This window comes from Clarias gariepinus, chromosome 11, assembly GCF_024256425.1.
Source record: "Clarias gariepinus isolate MV-2021 ecotype Netherlands chromosome 11, CGAR_prim_01v2, whole genome shotgun sequence".
Classification (NCBI taxonomy): Eukaryota; Metazoa; Chordata; class Actinopteri; order Siluriformes; family Clariidae; genus Clarias; species Clarias gariepinus.
Window position 1 is genome coordinate 12,800,801 of NC_071110.1, and position 21,481 is coordinate 12,822,281.

Below are 21,481 nucleotides of genomic sequence, written 5' to 3' on the forward strand. Positions count from 1 at the left end.
GGTTTACTGTATGGCCATGCTTTTTTTTTCTCAAGCACAAATAAATATATTCTTTATAAAACAACTTTAAAATAATTTTGTTTTCTGGTTGCTCATATAAATTCTTAAATAAAATATAAAAATAATTCAATTACCTAAAAATGCATGTAGTTATTATTTGGTAATTAAATAAATTCCAAACCAATACTGACTGAAAATCATTTTATAAATACAGTATACCCCAAATAAAGACACCTCTGTGTACACATTATATTTTAAGATTTGTTTTATTTGTAAACAGCATGTAAAAAGCTCTACAGGCTGGTTCCACAGATTAAAATAAAATTAACATATTCAGATCAAAAAGGAGATTACCTGTAAATGTAATGAGATTATAATCAGTTTTAGAGCAATCTAATAAATGGCTCCTTATGTATATCTGCATCATATTGTTTATATAATGCCTCTGAAACTACTTTCCTATATGGTAATATTTATTACCATTATATTCAGACCCAGGCAACCACCAAAAGAAAAAAAAAATCACGTCAAGCTTTTAGCATTACTGAGACTGCAGCATACTAGTACTTGTGAATTACACTGGGACTAGTGCTTCAAGCATATTGGGATGTTAAGCATATTAGGACTGGGGCATCAAACATTCTGGGACTGTGGCATCAATCATACTGGGATGTTAAGCACACTGGAGATGGGATATTAAGTATACTGGCAATAGGTCCTTAGGCATACTGGCAATGGGACATCAAGCATAATGGGACTATGGCATCAAGCACACTAAGACTCAAGCACACTGAGACTGGGGGACTTAACATACTGGGCCATAGGATGGTCACTCCATGTAGGCAGACTTTTAAGTGTTTCTTCAGTGCTGGGCTGAACGGGCCAACCCCAAGCTTTAAAGAAAGGAGTCAGATTCATGTTCACTGCCTTTGAGAATGTTTCAGCATACAAGTTCATCTTTTCATTCCTGTCGTTTGGCACATTCTGCATGTTCTGATAGGCTGCAAAGACTTTCTTGAAAGCATCCCAGCCAAATTTTTCTTGTAGCTGAAACAAAACATGGTTTTGGTAAGAATGGGGAAGAGTGGAAATACATATTTTCATCCAGCAAGTGTATCAAAATCATACTAAATTAAAAGTAGGTTTTTATTGTCATTCCCTTATATTGCTTGTACAGTATACATTGGAAAGACAAGATGAGGGCAATAAAATAAATACACTAAACAATACACACAGACCAATAGATACACAGGACAATAATTGCAACAACAATAAAAATTAATTGTAAACTACAGACTAGTGTAGGAGCATTAAGTGTAGCAGCAATATTGCCAGCAAAAACGTCCAATAAATAAAAATGTCTGGTGAAGTTTTGTACAGTGCAGGTGGGTGGTCTTGAGATAGACGTTGACTGTAAAAGTCATTTTGATCTAAATGAAAAAATGCATGCTTTGAAAAACATAGCCTATTATTTTATTATTGTTACTATTATCATTAACACTGTATTATATTATATATTATAACACTAAATATTGTTTTTCAATAAAGTAGTGTTAATGTAAGGTAAGTGCAAATCTTACAATATGTAAGCATAGTAATTAATTTTAATTCTAAAACCACATCCACAAAAGGATAACATGCAAAACTGCAGTTGAACAAATCACAAGACTTTTGGATAATATCCTCTGGATAGCTGTGTCCAACATGGAGGCCTTAATGCCCAGCTCCTATATTTTATAGTTATACTGTCTAGTCTTCTATAATGACTTAATTAATTCAGCAACTAGAATTTTAAATCCAATTTTAGTAACACGCTTTAACCTTTACATTAATTTGCAATTTGTACTGTATATAATAAAAATAAATAAACAAATAAATAAAAATCAGAAAATGAGTAGTTCTTTACCTGCATGTATGTCTCCAGGGCTGTCCAAACACTCCATGTGTCCAGATTCCTGCCTCCCTTAGCATAATCCTCAGCTCGATCCTTTCTTCTTTCTGGAGTCATGTTCGGATGAGCATTTGCCCTGTTCACCCACAGCACCTCCTCATGCACATACACTGACCACAAGTTACAGGTACACTCTGTAGTATATGGAGGAAACTCCCACGCAGAGCACTGCTGATTATGGCCTAATTCATGAATGGCTCCCCAAATACCCTGCGTACGAGCTGTCTCTGGGTTCAGGAGCTCTTCGACAGAGGTGGTGTGAATCATTATAGGGAAGCCAGCATGCATGAAACCTGTTACGAAAGAACAGGGGATTGAGAAACCTTGTTAGTCTATTAGTCTCCATCTAAGCTGATTATAATATTATATTTGTGCCATTGACAAACACCAGGACAAACCATAAGAGATCTGAACATCGGCGACAAAACGTTCCTTGCGGGGAAACTTGGCAGGTTTTGCAGCCAAGTCAGCCACACCCTTCATGATGGAATCCCAGAGAGCCGCTACCTCGTCAGGACGGTTCAGTTTACGTATGAAGTCTGAGTGTAGGGTAATGATTACATTTTCAAACTCAAGTTCTGCCCAAGGAGCTGGTGCATTACGGATATCATTTACCCAGTCTGCCACACTGGTTTGTCCTGATGGAGAAAAAATGTCAAGTTCACTTTTTTGGTTACACTACAATAGACTTGCTAGCATAGGTTGCTTGATTAAGGGCAATTAAGGGCAGTGGTGGCTCAGAGGGCTAAGGCACTGAGTTACTGATCGGAAGATTGGCGGTTCGATCCCCAGCTCCACCAGGTTGCCACTGTTGGGCCCTTGAGCAAGGCCCTTAACCCTATCTGCTTCAGGGGTCGCTGTACATGTGTGTATCATGGCTGACCCTGTGCTCTGAACCCAGTTCGCTGGGATATGCGAAGAAGAAATTTCACTGTGCTGTAATGTATACTGTATGTGACAAATCAAGGATTAACCTAATTATTTGTTAGTATTGATGATAGAGATGATAGAGATGTAAAACTTAGGGTTCACTAGCTTTCAATTTTTGGGTTTTAATTGCAGAACCTGGAAGTTGAAGTAGCTGATATTCTAAAGCAGAATAACTAAAACATGATTGTCCACCACCTCCTCACTTTTTGGTTACAAAGTAACAAAAAGAACATACATTTACACTTAGAGCTATTGTCGGTCGCCATCTTGCCTGGAAAGATATGTGTTGATAATAAATAGTGTTTGTGGAACTGTTCACACATCCACAAACACCAGGTTGTGCTGTTGTGCTTGTTATCAGTATTGCTGTGATATCTTCAGCACTTGGGCTCAGCCCTCATGCCTACTACAGCATCACAGGTATGGTAATAACTAGCACAACCCACTCCCTCTCATGTGATGTTGCCAAACTAAACTAGTTTCAGGTCCTCCAATGTATGAAACAAAAAGATATCATTGAAGAGCGATTTCTAACCAATTTACAGACAAAACCTATATACAGTATTGTTGCCTTGTTTATTCATTTCACTCTTTGCTTTTTTTAAGTAAATGCATTAATCTAATCTGTATTACATTTCTGATCCACATTATACTGTATGTGCTTAAAATGTTAATCAATTTGCTCTGAGAGTAAATATTTGATTATTTCAGTTTTGCGAGGGGTTTTGGTTATAGACAATATTTGGAATATGATGCATATGGAAATGGGACAACGGAGCACCAACGTTTCTCATGTTGTTTTCAAGCTCACCAACAGCTAAAAATAGTAAATTGCAAACACCTGTTTTAGTATTAGTCAGTGCTGGTGTTAAGGATGTAACAACTGAATTTACCAGATTTGTAGTATGGCGCTTTTACAGCTGTTTGCACAACCACCTCCACTCCATGCACTTGGCTCTTTGGTGGTGCAATCAGGTATATAAGGCCTCCCCACAAATTCCAGACTTGCAGCATCTCACTGTCTAACGCACATCGCATGTGCACCACAGGAGCACGTTTCAGAAGGTCTGCCTCACCCAAGCAATCTGTCTGACATCCAATCTGCAGCTGTAGATATACAGTATGGTGTAAACATGAGCTTTACATTAGTTCTACTTTTTCTGCAAATATATACTGTACTGTACACATATCTCCCTATTTGCTGCAAAAATATGAAACACATTAGAGTTATAATATTTTAAGTAATATACTACACAATATATTGAGTAGGAAAGCACAAGAAGCGATGCCCCCATCATGCATAGTGCAAACTGCGTAAGCCTTTGGAGGCAGTGTTACAGTATGATCTGGAGTTGCCTCAACAGGTCAGGTCCAGGCGTATTAGCATTATGTGGAAAAAAGGAAAGTCAGCTAAAAACTTTAATGTACTAAATATCCAGGTTATACCCTCAATGGATTTTTGTTTATAAAATTATAAAAGAGTGGTTCTGGAATAGTACACAGTATAATGTAACAATTTGTCACGATTCCTCAATCGGCGTGTGTGTTTTGGTGAGTGTGGCATAACTGCGGAGGTGAGCTGGCGGTTCAATGACGGATTTTATTAAAGTAGTACTTTCTTTGAGCACTAGTAACTTTAATACTTCACTCCTTAACAGAAACACAACCAACATAAATCATAAGCTGCACAAAAAGCACTGCAACAAAAGCTTGACGCCTGACCGATACTCAGTTAGGCTATTTATAATGAACTTAATTATTTTCCCCGGTTCAGGTGAATGCTTGCGTCACGTGACCGAGGTGCAGCCTGGGAAATGAAGTTTAACTCAAACAAAACTACAAACATAATAAACACAACGAAAACCAGTCTTTGGGCGCTTTGGCGCCCTCTAGGGGTTAACCCTTACACAATTTAGAAAAAATTACAAATATTTTACAATTTAACCAAATTGACTGAATTATAACTTCACCTATAAAGTTTCGTTAAATTCCAGCTAGTAATGCTGTGACAGACATAAACACAGATATGTAGACAGAACATTTTCTGAGACTGGTTTCTGGTCCGTCAATGTATGAAACATAAAGATATCATTTAAAAAGCGAAATCTGACCCATGTACAAACAAAACTTTTTTCTTTATTTACATAGATTGTACTTCATTTACGTATGTACTTTTTTAATTTTTTGCTGTCAAAAATATGATTATAGTGTTGGAAATTGGTAATATTGGTAATATTTTTGGGTGGCTAAAATGGGTTACCTGCATTTACATTATTTCTGAAGGGAAATGGGTTTCAGACAGATTAAATTCACATGCCAAGGTTTTACTGTAAAAACTAAAACACAAAATTTAATTTATTAAGAATCTGTACCTGATGTGTCTGCACTGATCTGGATTCTCACATTGGACACTATAGGCAGGTTGGGTATGTAGTTAATGATGAATGGCAGAAGTGCATCTGGATCTTTGCACACCTTGAACACCTCACTTCCCACATAAAGCAACATTTTATCTTTGTTACTTTCAACAGGACATGTATGACACACCTGTGGTACTCCTGCTTCTTTCACCATATCTGTGATCAGTGCAACTGTTGAAGTATAGGAAGCGCTGTCATGAGCCTGCATGCGCAGATAATTTGTGCAATCATTCCTCAGCTTCTGCAAACATTCCTCTTCACGTTTTGTAAGATCCTGACCTTGGATGACATGGCCGGCAAAACGCTGCAGCAAGTCACGGAAATGGTATGCCTGTGTACCGCTGTCACCATCTTCCGTTATTTGCTGGGCTTTATATAAGCTACCACCTATGGTGTTCACCATAAGACACATTCCCATTTTATTGAGGATACGGTTCCCTGGGCAATCCGTCATCACGTTGCGATTGGGGTTACACTGTGCCCAATACCAAGCATGACCACCTATCATGAGACCTCCACCCTCAGCAACAAACTCCTGGATCTGGTGACACTGAGAATCATCATAGGAGGTACAGACAAAGACGCTTAGGTCTTCCCTAAATCCGGTGAATTGACAATTTAGCCCCGACTTGCTCAGAACACAGTGGGCATCTTTAAGTTGGGGAATGATCCCGATAACCCCATTACGCCTTTTATCAAGCCAGAGGAGAGCATTAATCAAAAAGCTAGAAAGCAAATCACGACCAAGGTACTCTTCATGGCCTGCCACAATTATTCTCCCCTGTCCATAGTAGGCCCCAGCAATGAATGGTCTTCCACATGGAGTAAGTGTAATAGGAAAGGCTAAGGGTCCATATACCATCACTTCAGATGCTAAAGCGTCACCTTGAACATCAAACTCCAAAACCTCTTGGAGTAGAAAATTTAAGTCCTCTTTGAAGTCCTTACCAACTCTGGGAATAAGCAAACATTAAGTGAGATATCTAAGACAATTACAAGTACCTTTTATAAACAAAAAGAAAATTTACATTTACATTACTTACGACACTGCCAGCCAGCTTGATGGGATTTGTCTTGGCACAGGAAATTTGCCAACTTCCCCTGGAAGCTCTGAGAAATAGATTCCTGCCACACTGCACACTTTGTTGCCAGGGAAGCAGAGCAGTGTATTTTCTCCTGGATGGGTTTGCCCCCAATACCAAGCCTGACCAGCAATAAGCAAGCCTCCCCCAGATTTAAGGAAGGCTACTAACTCTTTGGCACATGATTCAACACTGTAGGCATCGGTGACATAGACTGCCAAACCATCATTTTTAAAATCTCCTACCTCAGTTTTCATGGAGCTGTAGGATAAATTCACTGCAAGGGATTCGAGACCCTTTTGAATACCTACTGTTGTGTTTAAAGACTCAGATGGCATAAGCCATGTCAAGGCATTCTTTACTAGGTTTGGGAAACTTGTTAAATACATCTCATGTCCCAGGACTACTATACGTCCCTGGCCATAGTGAGATGCAGCCATAAGGACCTGACCTCTTGGATTCATGGAGAGTGGGAAGGCATAGTTGCCTATTAGCACAAGATTACTTGGCACAGCATTTCCTTGGAAATCAAGGTTATCTATCCCATTCATAAGAACACAGTAATCCAGCTCTCGTTCCATTGTCATTTAAGAATAGTTAATCTTTGTTATTTCTTTCCTGAAGTAAAAATGGCTTTGTTGTTGTGGTACTGTTGAAAGAAAGAAAAAAAATACTCAGGAATGTTCATATAATGCATGTCAGAACACGATCACAATCTTGTCAGATCTTGGACTTGTTGGAGAATTTGGGGAAAATTGTACATAACATAAAATATGTTTTGTGACATTTGTAATAAATATGGGACAAATTTTAAAATAAAATGATTTCAAATGAATCACATTACACTTGTCATTTACCTAGTCATTTAAATGCTCTGTTTAGTATTCAGCCAATAAATTTAATTAGAATAAATTAACATTTGAGCGATTTGAGAAGTTTTATTACTTTTATTATTGTTATTATCATTATAATTATTATTAAACAGAACCAGAACGAATCATCATGGTGATAAATAAAAGTAAGCCATTTGTGCTGTGTGAAGAATAAGATGAAGAATGAATAGAAGTATGTGAAAACTATACCTTGCTTTTCTGAGGAGCTGGTGTTTCCGCATTGGCACTGTCCTCTTGGGTCTCTACCAGGTATGCCAGCAGTTCTTTTGCCAGTGGGTGGGGTTGATGACATCTGTACGGGGGAGCCCTGGCCAGTCGTGCCGTAAAAACAGAATAAGTAAATTTTTGGCATTACACAGGTAAGTTTAGCATTAACTCAAAAGTAACAAGACTTTTTTCCTGCCAGTCCATGACCAGTGCTCGGGCTATGGGAACCACTGACCACTCTTTCCATTTTTTCCCTGGGACTACAGCCAGTGCTCCCCAGGATGCAACAAAGTGTCCAACTGGACAGGTATCATATTATCTTTAGTACAAATTTTGTTATATATGTTTATCATGTCTGCATTATCATGTATAAAACTATTTAATATTTCTAAACATTATAAATAATTTAAAATTAGCAAACAAATAACATTACAAAAGAATATTTGCATGCTTGTAACATATTACATAACAGACCAGTTCTCAGATGGAAACAAAAATCTAAATGTAGGCTCCTGGGTCTTGTTAGAAAATAGAAAGGGGAACAAGACTTTTATACTAAAACTTGATGTTATTGCTTCTTTCTACATTTATGCAAAACTTAGGAGCCTACATTAGGTTTTTTTTTGTTTTCATCTAAAAACTGGTCTGTTATGTAATATTTAGCGTTTTCACAGGCATGCAAATTATACAATTTCCCTTTGGGATTAATCAAGTACTCTATCCATCTATTCATCTACAGTATCTAAATATTGTTTGGTAATGTTATTTATTTATTTATTCATTCATTTTAAGTTATGTCTGGAAATAGTGAATAATTTTGTACATAAAAATGCAGACATGATAAACATATATACCAACATTTATAGTAAACATAATATGGTCCCTAAGATTTCTGCACAGTACTGTATGTCCAGCAATGAAATTTGGTGCCATCCTGGTTAAAGGTGAGCCCAAAGCAGGCCAAAATATCCCTTTCGATGCATATCTGTTGTCTGCTTTAGCTGGATCGAGTCCAAAAAAGGTTCATTGGGCATCTGCTTTTTCTGTTTTTTTCCGATCTTCACTCCCACCGAGGCCATCCTTCTCGCTTGGTGGTCCTCTCAAAAGTCAATATTTCATCCAAGGCCTTGATGTCATCGTGAGGTGTCAACGTACAGTAGATAGCAGATTCTGGTTCGGGCCAAGCAAAGGGAGTCCATGCCTGTTAAAGCTGCCGTCACGTCACATGATCACAACTAAGCCAATGTTTTTCTCTCTCGTGTGCTGCAGAATTGAGGATAATCGTCTTCCCTGCTGGGTCTTGTTTATCCCAGTGTGCATCTCTCACTGGTATAACCAACATCTGGGCATGCATGTACTGTTTAGTAAAACACTGTGACCACATGTGTGTGTGTGTGTGTGTGTGTGTAAAGCATCTTTTATTTTGTGTTTGTATGTGTGTGTGTGTGTGTGTGTACAGCACACGTGTACTGTTTAATATAATATAAGTGTGTGCGCACGTGTACAGCAAAAGCAAGTCTTATAAGAAGGTTAAAGATCTATTTTCTTTCTCTCTTTCTCAGCCTGCACAAATTCTGTTAATGGCCCCCTTTCCTCCTCTTCTCACCCACACACACACACACACACACACACACTAACAGAAACACTGCTCTATCGCTATTCTTTTCAAAGGTACAGTGAAGGTTATTTTTGTTTTATTTTTACTCTACAGCAGGGAGTCCATTAGTGTGTGCACGCACTGGAGTGTGAGAGATGTTTCTTGTTAATTTTCCCAATGAGGCAGTGTTTCCGTTAGTGTGTATGTGTGTGTGTGAAAGGGAAGTCGCCCCACACAGACAGCCTCCCCTCTTACTTTAACTTCACACACATGCAAACACATATACAGCGTGTGCAGTACAATCACACACACACGTGCACACATACACAGCGTATACACACACAAATACACACACATACAGTACACATGCATGCACAAACACTAAGGGAAACAAGGATTTATTTTTACCTTTTTCAAAGATTATGTGCAGGTTAATTTGTTTTATTTTTACTTTATATTTTGTATTAATTATTTAGTTATTATTTTTAGGGTTTTGGAACAAATAATCTGAGTTTCCATTATTTCTTATGTAGAACCTCTGCGCGAGCAGCTAAAAGGCTCTCCGCCAACTCCCATAGGATGACCTGTTACTGAAGGCTGGCTTGCAGGAGGGGTGTGAGATATTGTTCTGATGCAAAGTTGCCCAAGCATCTGCATTTCCTGTCTACATTCTCCACCAGTGTAGACACTCTCAACGGGATGGGCAAGACAAAGTAGGAGGAGGCAGTAGTGGACAAAAAAAGGGTTCTTTATTCGGGAAGTTTTAGGTGATGCGGAAAGGAAAGTATGCAGTTTCAGTTTAGAGATGTGGTTATGTGCAGAGAGGGGCAGTAACGGTAGGCTGCCATGAATAGGGACGGTAATGAACTCAATAGCAACAACTTTGAGGGTGAGCACACAGCGGGCCAAAATATCCCTTTTCTAACCATCACAGTTGCATGGTTCAGCTGGATCAGGTGTGAAATAGGCTTACTGTGCTTCCGCTATTAGCAGAGGGATAGAGTCTGATCTCCACTCCCGCCGAGGCCATCATTCCCGCTTGGTGGTCCTCTCAAAAGTTAAAATACTGTAAATGCCTTGATGTCATCCTGAGGTGTCAACTTAGATAGCAGATTCTGGACCTGGTTTGGGCCAAGCGGTGGGAGTCTATCCCGGTTGAAGCTGCAGAACCTCCGCTTTAGCAGCTGAAAGGCTCTCCACCAACTCTCATAGAATGGCCTGCTGCTAAAAGCTGGCTTGCAGAATAGGTATAAGTTACTGTTGCCTTTCAAAAGCTACACTAGATGCTGCATAAACACGCTATGGGGACATCTTTCTGTGTTGTCGGTTGTGATGCATGTGTGTATCAAACATGCCAAATCTTGGCATTTATAACCTCGTCAGGTGACGTCATCTGATGAATCGCACCTGCAGGTTATAAATAGGAGTGAAATTGAAACATTTCTCAGATCTTTTTGTCTTCAGATCTGTATTGTGTTTGCGTGTGATGTGTGCAAGCGAATTTGAAAAATAATAACTCACTGATATGGTGGAATTTGTTAGGAGATCCGTACCTCCGTGTGATAGATCTCTTTCGGAGCGCAATCTCCACACCTTTGTTTCGAGTGCTTCGCGTGCGGCTTGCATTCTTAAAGAGAAACCACGAGTTGCGGCGCATTCCTGGGGTTAAACAGTGCAATCTGGCAGACACGCACAAGACGGGTTTCTCTCGTGCTTTCGCCGGATCAGGAAGTTTTCCATCCACTTTTTAAGCACGCATCGGCGCTTCTTGTGAATGGGTAGGAAAGACATACTCTCGCTTTTGCAGGTATGGAGGAGTTACTAATGCCTGCAATCGATTGCTTATCGTATTTGGGATTTTTCTTCAAGCGCTTAACATTTAGACGACAGGTTTCCTTTGGGTGGCCGGGGGGAGGAGTCTCAGCGGCTCTCTCTCTCTCTCCCTTTTTTTTGGCAACCTTCATGACGAGTTAACTCTTTTATGGAATAGCCTTATTCATCCTGTGTTTTTCGTGCCATCAACTTCGATTTATTTGAATATCATTGATGCGAAGGCGCAGTTATCTGACGATGTCCCAGATAAAAGAGACGCATGTGGTCTATCTCTCTCCTGGGACATCATCCCCCCTGAAAAAGCACACACTCCCCACCAAGGCACGTAGACTGACATCTTCCCTGGTGGGGAAAAGCTTTCAGGCAGCTGATCAGGCTGGTGCTCTACTGCACACCATAGCGGTTTTGCAGGCTTACCAGGCTGACCTGCTAAAAGACTTGAGCACTGGTGGGGCTTTTCAATGGCATTTCTGGAATTACGCAGAGCCACAGACCTGTCTCTTCATGCAACAAAGCAGACGCCCCGTGCTATTGGCTGTTTTTATGGTTGCGATGGTGTTCCGCGGAGAGTTACCTGTGGATAGATCTCACGTGAATCAAGAATAGGGATTGTGTATTCTGCACAATCCTTGATGCCCCCATCTCGTCCTCCGGCCTGTTTGGCGATGCTGTTAACGTCACCACTAGGTTTGGGAGGCGAAATTATATGAACAAGCCTTTGGGAAATTCCTTCCCTGCCGTGCTCAAGAGTCGGGACTGTCGGCCACCCAGCCCCAACCAGATCTGACTCTTGCGAGGCGTGAAGCACAGAAAGAGAGCATTATGAGCCGGGCACCCCCTCGTAAGACTGGGGTGTGGCGTGCCCCACTTCGCAATCCGCCTCAAGGAAAATCGGACCTACAGTACATACTGTCTTCTTCACAAAGAAGTTCTAAGGCTCATTAGCCCAGGACCGTGGGGGTGGCTCCCCCCGGGGAGGGGCATGTCGAATTCCTCTCAAGGATAAAGTGTTCTCTCTGGCACCCCCAGGAGGTCGGTGTTCTTGCTTTGCTCTGGTGTTTTGGACAACACCGGTCTCCAAAAAATTTTAGTTTTTTTTGTCTTTTCCTGCCATGTTTCAGGATGCCGAACATCTAACACCCCCTTGTCTAACCGCTAAGACTTTTGCCTCTTTCAAAGAAACTGGCAGTGTGGAAGCTACTGCCAAGTATATCTCCTTGGGAACCAAGTACTGTAGTAAGAGCTACAGGATCCAGTTCTCACATCGCCCTCTGCGTTTCAACAGCGTAGTCTCCACTTCCGTGAAACCGGGAAAGGGCGCATCTGCTGACTCTGGAGTTACAGACGTTGCTGGAAAAAGGGGTCATAGAACATGTTTCTCTACTAGACAGAGAGACAGGCTACTACAGTCGGTATTTTTTGGTTCCCAAGAGGAACGGGGGGCTGCGTCCGATTTTAGATCTTCACGGGCTGAACCGCTTCAAAATGGTGACTGTCAAAGTGATTGTTTTTCAAATTCAACATATTCACATAGAAATATTGCCACAACACAGGAAGTTCCTAAGGTTCGCTTTCAAGGGCGAAGCTTACCAGTATCAGGTCCTTCCATTTGGTCTAGCTTACCCCGCACATTAGACGACTGGCTGATTCTGGCTTAGTCTCAAGAGCTAGCACTTCGACATCGGGATGTCGTCCTAGCTCATCTTTGTTCCTTAGGATTGAGACTCAATGCCATAAAAGCGTTCTCTTTCCTGCTCAGAACACAACATATTTGGGTATCACATACGATTCGATCACAATGAGGGCTCAGTTGTCTCCTGCGCGTGTCGAATCCATTTCCAACACCCTGAAGGAAACCAAGCTAGGCCAGAAAGTAACTGTCCTTGACTTTCAAACATTTTTAGGTCTAATGGCAGCTGCATCCAAAGTGATTCCTTTGGGCTTTCTGCACATGAGATCGTTTCAGTTGTGGTTAAAAGCAAGGAGATTTTACTCAGGACCAATGCCCGGAGGCAAATAAGGGTTACAAACCAAGGGCTTCAGAACTAACTTTGGGTCCCACTCTACGTGCGTTTTGTCGTCGCGAGACGCTAACGACATACGCTTCCCCCATGGGCTGGGGTGCAGTCTTAGATGGCCGTCCAGTCCAAGGGAGCTGGAGAGGCCATCTTCTCGTGTGGCACATCAATTGCCCCGAAATGATGGCTTTATTTTGGCTCTGAAACACCTCCTCCAGCAGTTGAGGCTACCATGTCCTAGTGCAGGTGGACAACACTACGGTAGTTTCGTACCTAAATCGCCGGGGTGCTCGCGTTGCTTGAATAAGCTAGCGCACCAGGTTCTGCTTTGGGCACAGGACGAGTTCCTGTCCCTCAAGGTGATTTACATTCCAGGGCACATGAAGTTGGGAGGCCTGGAACCTTCGCACACTAGAAGAACTTATGCCCCAAAGGTGAGGGTATTTGATAGTGGTGCATGGCAAAACATGTAGACAGTCCACTGCCAAATTGTTTTAGTGCTGGAGTTCTGCAAGAAAAGTTGTCCTTGGCTTATGCCCTAGTACCCTCAGAATGTACGTAGCCGCTATTTTTAAATTGTCATGTTCTGACTAATAGGGTCTGGTTGACACCCCTTCCAAACCACTAGAGTCAGCTCCTGTCTGACTTCTGACCCTCAAGATGTTTTTTTAATAGTTGCTTCTTTCAAGAGAATTAGAGATCTGCAGGCTTCCCGTCCTGCTTAGACTTTGCCCCTGGGCTAGTCAGAGCTCTACTGCATCCTCACCCAGTTTTCCTTGAAGCCTTCTGTCCTCTGCCTTTTACAGCTGCGGAGCAGGAAAGGTTTCACTTACTGTCTTGAGTACGCACTCTTTAGATTTACGTCCACCGCACTAGCTAGTGGTGTAAGTCAGAGCAGCCTTTTTTATGCCAAACGCTGTCACATCGGGTGAGAGATACTATTGCCCTAGCCTACGAGGCGCGTGGTCACACTTCACCTCTAGGAATCAGGGCCCCTTCGACCAGGGGGATTGCCTCATCTATTGCGCTGGCAAGAGGTGTTCCCCTGCAGCAAGTATGTGATGCAGCAGGTTTGTCCTCTCCGCACACATTTCTGAGGTTCTATGGTCTAGATGTTCATGCTACTCCGTGTTCACAGGTCCTCAAGTCAGCCCTCCCAGGGCTAGCTCTGAGACCTCCTTGGCCTTTGTGCGCACACGCTACACAACCCTGGGGGTATTCTCGTTCCCATAGCGTTTTCACGCAGCATTGAGTGTAGCTTTTAAAAGGGAACGTCTCGGGTTACTTTGCTGTAATCCTGTTCCCTGAAAAAGCGGGAATGAGATGCTGCACTTCAATGCCGCAGACATTCTCTTGCAGAGCTTTCATCTGGATCACCTCAAATCCTTCTTTGCAACTTAGCTCAGAAACACCAAACAAACCCTACACCAACACTTACACATCAAACACACATGAATGATTAAGAGTGGGTTTACAGTTACAGGCTCGAGTGAGATGAATTCAAGTATTATTTTTTCAAATATTTGCAGTGTCAAATCACATGCAGTGTGTCATGTAGCTGTATGTGAACATAAACTATCTGCACTGTCTGTGACGCTGACAGTGCACAATAAATGGAGTTTTTGTTTATAAAATAAAATCGTCTCACATTCGCCTAAACGAGTCGTTAGCAAATCTATTTTTAATCTGTTACGGATCCACGTCACTACGTAACCTATTTGCATAATGTCCGCCCACGTTATACGTCGCGAACAACTTGCCCGCCCACATTCTACGTCACAAACAACTTGGCCGCCCACGTTCTATGTCACGAACAACTTGACCTCCATCGTACAATTAACATTACCACACTCTTGTTAATGTGACCGAGCATTCATGCCAGGTTCGCTTAAACACTTATGTGATATATAAAAACGCTAAAAATGTGAGCAAACGAAATCCTTTTTAACTGTTTATTTTCCACCATTCACCAAAACTAAACTTAAAACTATCTACGGCAAACCCTGAGGAAAAAAAAAAAATCTCCGCACACGCAAAGTGCGCATGCACCGTACCACTTTGCGAGTTTTAATTGCCCTTTCCCTGACCTGCTTTTAAAGGAACAGCCGGGAAAGAGCTGGGGGGAGTAGTAGTAATGGTGGAACAGCGCTGCAGTTATTTGTTTGGACAAGAGAAGGAGAGGTTGTTGTGGATCATTTTCTTCAAAGATTTTTTTAACCGGATTATCTTTGACTGGACATATTCTATGGATTTCTCACCCACCGTCATCGGCCTCTCGGACTTCATTAACCCCGGTGAGAGCGAACCATACTCGGTATACTCGGATAACACGCATACAATAAACACAGACTTCTGACATTTTCCACTCACTCGCACACATACCGTTTATTATATATAGTTTGTAAATATTGTTTATATCTTTGTTTAGTTGTGGTGCACCTTTTTCATTTACTTTATTCAGTTTTGTATAATACACGTTTGCTTTATCTACTTTTTGTCCTTTTTGCTTTTTTTTGGTATGTACAGTCGTGGCCAAAAGTTTTAAGAATGACACAAATATTAGTTTTCACAAGGTTTTCTGCTAAACTGCTTTTAGATCTTTGTTTCAGTTGTTTCTGTGATGTACTGAAATATTATTACAAGCACTCCATACGTTTCAAAGCCTTTTATCGACAATTACATGACATTTATGCAGAGAGTCAGTATTTGCAGTGTTGGCCCTTCTTTTTCAGGACCTCTGCAATTTGACTGGGCATGCTCTCAATCAACTTCTACGCCAAGTCCTGACTGATAGCTACCCATTCTTTCATAATCACTTCTTGGAGTTTGTTAGAATTAGTGGGTTTTTGTTTGTCCTCTTGAGGATTGACCACAAAATCTCAATGGGATTAAGATCTGGGGAGTTTCCAGGCCATGGACCCAAAATTTCAACATTTTGGTCTCCGAGCCACTTAGTTATCACTTTTGCCTTATGGCACGGTGCTCCATCGTGCTGGAAAATGCATTGTTCTTTACCAAACTGTTATTGGATTGTTGGAAGAAGTTGCTGTTGGAGGGTGTTTTGGTACCATTCTTTATTCATGGCTGTGTTTTACGATATTGGATTTGTTTGTTTTGTGTGTCTGGTGATGCTTGCTTTATCTCTGCTATGTCTCTGCTGGTGGTGGGGTGGTGGGGTGGGGGGGGTTGGGCCTGTGTCATCTTTTGTAGTTTAGGTCCCACCCTCTTCAGTGTGTCTGTAAATCTACTGGTTGCTGCTCTGCCTGTTCTTTGTTGGTCACGCCTCCTCCCAGATGATTGGTCCTCCAGGCAACCCAGAGGCCTACTTAAGGCCTTCAGACCACCATGCTACAGACCTTGTTTTTGCTTACTGTTTATCCAATACTTAATCCTGAATGTTATTCTGTGTATGACCCCTTTGCTACGTTCTGACTACTCTTAGACTTTCCCCTTTTTGGTTGCTTGGTTTTGTTTGACTATTCCGTGATTGACCCTTTTGCTTATGTTGACTACGCTTTTGTGTTTGCCCTCTGTTTGGTTTGTAAATACTTTTGTATATATTTGTATTTAACTCTTTTTTTTTGAGTGGCTTAGTAAGGAGTCGACGGCATTTTGTTCGCCCCTTGTTTCTTCTTGGTTTGTGGTTAGTTAGGGAGTAAGGGAAGAGTCTTGTATTTCTGTTTCTTTATTTTTGGTGCAGGCAAGTTGTCATTTTTGGTACTAGGTAGAGGGAATTTTGTTTGTTTTGGCCTTGTTGGCTTTTGAAGCTCACAGCCACCTTTTGGGAATTTGCTTATTCACCTTTTTGTAAAATAAACACTAAGCAAACGCACTTTTGGTCTCACCCCTTTTTTTTTTCTTTTCACTCCTGTTACGGCCCGACCTAGACCGGGGCGTAACAGAATTGGGGGCTCTTCCGTTGCTTTTCCTCGCTCCGTCCCGTTTTTTTTGCTCTTCTGTTTGTCTGGCGGCATTTGTCTTTGTGGTAGGAAGCGTTTAGATTGCTCTTCTTAGAAATGGCTACAAGGTTTAACTTGGACCAGTTTACCATTTGCCCCACGGTAGAGCAGTTTGAGAAGTGCCGTAAGGATGACTTGTTATTGTTCGCCGATTTCTATCAGATTTCAGTGCCACGGAGTGCTACGAAGCGCGATATTAAGAAGCTGCTCTACACTGAGCTGTTGTGTGTGTGAGCGTCCAGAGGTTGCAACTCACTCAGGTGATCCAGAGGATTTGGCTGCAGCGGAGGCTGGCACGCATAGATCCCGCTGTAGGAAGCTCACCATTAGAGGACCCCATGCTTGCGCTGCAGTTAAAACAGCTGGACTTAAGTTGGCAGCAGTACAAAGCTCAGCAGGTACAGTTTCAAACGTTGAAGCTGGAAACTAAGAAGGAGATAAGGCTGAAAGAGCTGGAGCCTGAGTTGGTCTCAAGGTTTGGGCCCACCAGTGCACCTGTGTCTCCTGTACCTGTTCGCGCATCCTCTCCTGTGCCTGCACCCGTGCCTATATCTGAGTTGTCACCTGTGCTAGGACCCACTGTGTCTGTAAGTTCTGCATTTGATGTAAGTAAGCACATTGCTTTGGTGCCTATGTTCAGAGAAAGTGAGGTGGATACTTATTTCCCTGTGTTTGAGCGCATCGCTGCCACTCTGCAGTGGCCTAGGAGTATTTGGTCCTTGCTTTTACAGTGCAAGTTTGTGGGTAAAGCTCAGGAAGTGTGTTCTGCCTTAACACTTGAACAAAGTGTTGATTATGAAACTGTTAAGTCAGCTGTGTTACGGGCATATGAACTTATCGACAGAAGTTTAAACAACATGCCAAATCCGCCAGCCAAACATTTGTAGAATTCGCCTGTGAAAAATGCGCATTGTTTGACAAGTGGTGTGCAGCCAGTAAAGTCACCACCTTTGACCAGTTAAAAGAACTGATACTATTAAGAGTTTAAAGACTGTATTTCGGATAAAATAGTTGTTTATTTAAATGAGCAAAAAGTCTCGTCGCTTGCTGATGCTGCCGTTTTGGCTGATGAGTTTGTGCTCACTCACAAAACTGTGTTTTCGCCTCTACGGCGCGATATTACTAATCGTAGCCCAAAGGTTTCCGCTAGCGCGTCTAAGAATCGTAGTGATTCCTGTGAATGCTTCTATTGTCATGAATCTGGACATTTTATCGCTGCCTGTCCCGCGTTATCTCGTAAGAACCGTCGTAAAGCATAGAACACTAAGAGTTGCCAGCTGAAAGTTCAATTTCGCTTTCGTCCGCGGATGCTGCGTTTAAACCTTTTATCTTGGATGGAATGGTTTCACTTTCGGCCACAGATTCTGAGCCTACGCCACTTCGTATTCTAAGAGACACTGGCGCTGCTCAGTCATTTATTTTGGAAGGTGTCTTGCCTTTGTCTGACCAGTCTAGTTGTGGTGCCGATGTTTTAGTTCAGGGAATTGAACTTGGTGTGGTAAAAGCTCCCTTACATATGATTTATCTTAACTGTGATATTGTGTCTGGCTTTGTTAAGGTCGCAGTTCGTCCTCAGTTGCCAATTAAAGGAGTAACAACAGTAAACCTGTTTTAAGAGACTTATTAGGCAATATTAGCAACCTTAAAATGGCATAATTGGACCTCTTTAACATATTTATCTTTTACATTATCTTTTATTGTATCTTTCAGGTTAAATTGACACCAATACATTTAACCTAAATCTGATTGAAATAAAGATACATATTGCATCACCTGTAGGATTATAGACGAATGGCAACATTTTACCAGCTAAAATTAAAACGTGCATAAAAAAAATAAAAAATTCAGAAGAAAAATACATTTACCCTGATGCATCCATCTCTCTGGAATAGGCTCAATCTGGACTCATCAGACCACATGACCTTTTTCCTTCAAACCAATTGTTAGTTAAGCCTTTTTTTTCTGATTTGTCTCACTAACAAATGACTTTCCTATGGACACAGCTGTTTAGTACCAATCCTTTTAGTTTTCATTACATTGCGTGCGCATGAAAATGCTCTTATACCCCTATCTGACGTTCTGCAAGAACGAAAAAAAAAAAAAAAATTTAACGTTTAATTTTTCACGCGGAAAGATGGAAACGTACTCACAGCGCCAAAATCTCGCAGTGAATCATGATGGACCGTACTTAAGGCCACCGCGCGAAACCACATAGGTGAGATAGGGGTATTACTTTCCCTATTAAACAAAGCTATGTTTTTTTTATGTTGCAATTTCAGTGTGTTTTCCAACCTCACTTTTACCACAAAGTTTAAATTTACATGTGCATTATATTAATTGGATTTTCCATGCAACGGAACAGCGGTTCTAAAATCAACTGAGTTTCTCGGATAACTGAATTACTCATCCTATAACTGAGGGAGAAACATAGCTACTCTCCTGAGAAAACCCATTTTGGCCACTTGTATTTGCAATCTTGTCCTTTCGGTCATTACCGAACGCTCATGACAATAGATTAAAGTAGGAACAAAGATTGACCAGTAAATCGAGAGCTTTGCCTTTTCACTCAACTCATTCACAGTAGTGCGGTAAAGAGACTGCAATACTCCGGCCAACCTCACTCAGTGTCCGCTCTCTCACCATAGATTGATGATCCTCATTCCTGCCAAGCAGTTGAAGATGGATGGATAAATTAATTAGGTAAACTTTCAAACAATATATATTCTTTTCCCTTTGCAGAGTTAATCACAGTGTAAATATTATTTAAATGATGTTTTTTATTTTAGTGTGAATTTTATCTAACTTTATATAGAATTTTATTTTCTGGTTACTGATAGTTGTATCAAGCCTTTCACTTAATGTGTTTCTAATTTAAATTGAACAATAAATTAAACAATACAAAAAATATTTACCAACCAATGACAGGGTACAATAATACAGAATAGAAACATGTATGAAGTACAAAAACTGAGGTGAGGAAGAAGGATAGGAAAAGTTACATTAAAGAAAATAAATTATTCAAACAAACAGATACATAGTTCTGATCATGGGGTTCTGTGTAAGTCTAGGTTACAATAACAATTACTTTTTTATTTTTATCAACTTCAGTGTCAAACAAAACCTAGACAGCTCCTTATGAAAAGTTTGTAAAATTGGGTGTTTTCATGATTTTACATTAATGTAGAAAAAAGCTCCCAAGAATAATGCATGTATTAATTAATTGCTAGTTCCTGCTTTTTAACTTCCATGAACAAGCCAAAATCACTTTTTCCTTTTGTTAGTTCAGAGAGGTAGATAATAAAAAAAATTATAATAATACAAGCCTTTCCAAAACAAACAAACAAAAAAAAACATTCAATAATTTGCACCCATAAAGAAAGACTCTGTTGTTTCAATGCACTCATCAGAAAATTGATAATTATTGTGTTCCAGAACAAACCTCAATCTTAAAGATTTTTATCAGAAATTAAGTGCACTACGTAAGGAAAAGCAAGCCTCTGTCCTATACGCCATGAAAGAGCACTACTTCCAGGAGACTGAAACTATTACAGGAATGTTAGCTTATATCGCCACCTACCGCCAACCCGAGCAACAGCAGCTCCTTTTTTGGGATTACAGTGCAGAAGAGAACAGCGCCGCCTATCAGGCAGAGTTTATCACTTACCCAAGGTTTCTCAGTCTCTCAAAGTGAGTCAATAAAAATAACAAGCAATATACACAGACTCTCATTACCATATTGTTTAGTGTTGAGTATGTCTTTAGTTTGGGGTTTAATTTTGTTTTCCTATTGTTCATTGTATGTGTTCCGTTTGTTTAAAGTGTATTCAGTCTGAATTTGGAGCAGTGTGTGTGTGTGTGTGGCTGGTGGGATGTGTTTTAGGGTGTCCCTCAGTTGGAGTGTGTGTTTGGCTGTGTCTAAGTGTCAGTGTGTTTTTGGGCGTGTGCTTAAGTAAAAGTGTACGTCTGTTGGGTTTGGGTTCAGGTTGGAGAATTGTGCTGCTATCTGGCTTAGGGGATGGGTGCATTTGTGCAGGTGAGTGTCATTTAAATGAAGTCAGATTTTTGCTGTTCTCTTTTTTTTGTTTTTAGATGCAGAGGGGAAGTTTCAAACTCAGCAGTACAGGCCTGTTGGGTGAATCATGGTGAGTTTCAGAAATGTTTTGCAGAATTAATTTAGGATTTTTTTAGCAGGATTGTTGAATTATTCATTTTCTATACTGCTTATCCTATTCAGGGTCCTGGAAGGCCTAGAGCCTATCCCAAGGGACTCGCAGCACTAGGCAGGGTACACCCTGACAGCAGTGCCAATTCATTGCATGGCACAAACATGCATAGACTCACAAACCATGGGCAATTTTGAAATATCAATTAGCCTACTCTTCATATCTTTTCCGAGTGCCTGGAGAAAACCCACAAAGCATTGGGAGAACCTAAAAACTTTTAAAAGCAGTAAATTGTGCCTAAATAACACCTTACAGCCTTACACCCTCACAAATAAACATAAAAACTCTTTTCCCAAATCCATATTATAGCCTGTGAAGTCTTTTAAATTTCAAAAACCAATCGTTATCTGACTGGTTAATTGCTTTTC

General features: G+C 40.9%; 1 protein-coding gene across 1 annotated transcript; it reads right to left on the bottom strand.

Annotated features, from left to right (window-relative positions):
- Nucleotides 1-290: 290 nt before the first annotated feature.
- Nucleotides 291-7,021, bottom strand: LOC128532886 (TRPM8 channel-associated factor homolog). Its single transcript, XM_053507013.1, is given in 6 exon segments — nt 291-1,047; nt 1,907-2,244; nt 2,350-2,589; nt 3,775-3,988; nt 5,195-6,254; nt 6,345-7,021. Coding segments are annotated over 6 exon segments (2,751 nt in total). The 5' UTR covers nt 6,971-7,021; the 3' UTR covers nt 291-774.
- Nucleotides 7,022-21,481: the final 14,460 nt, after the last annotated feature.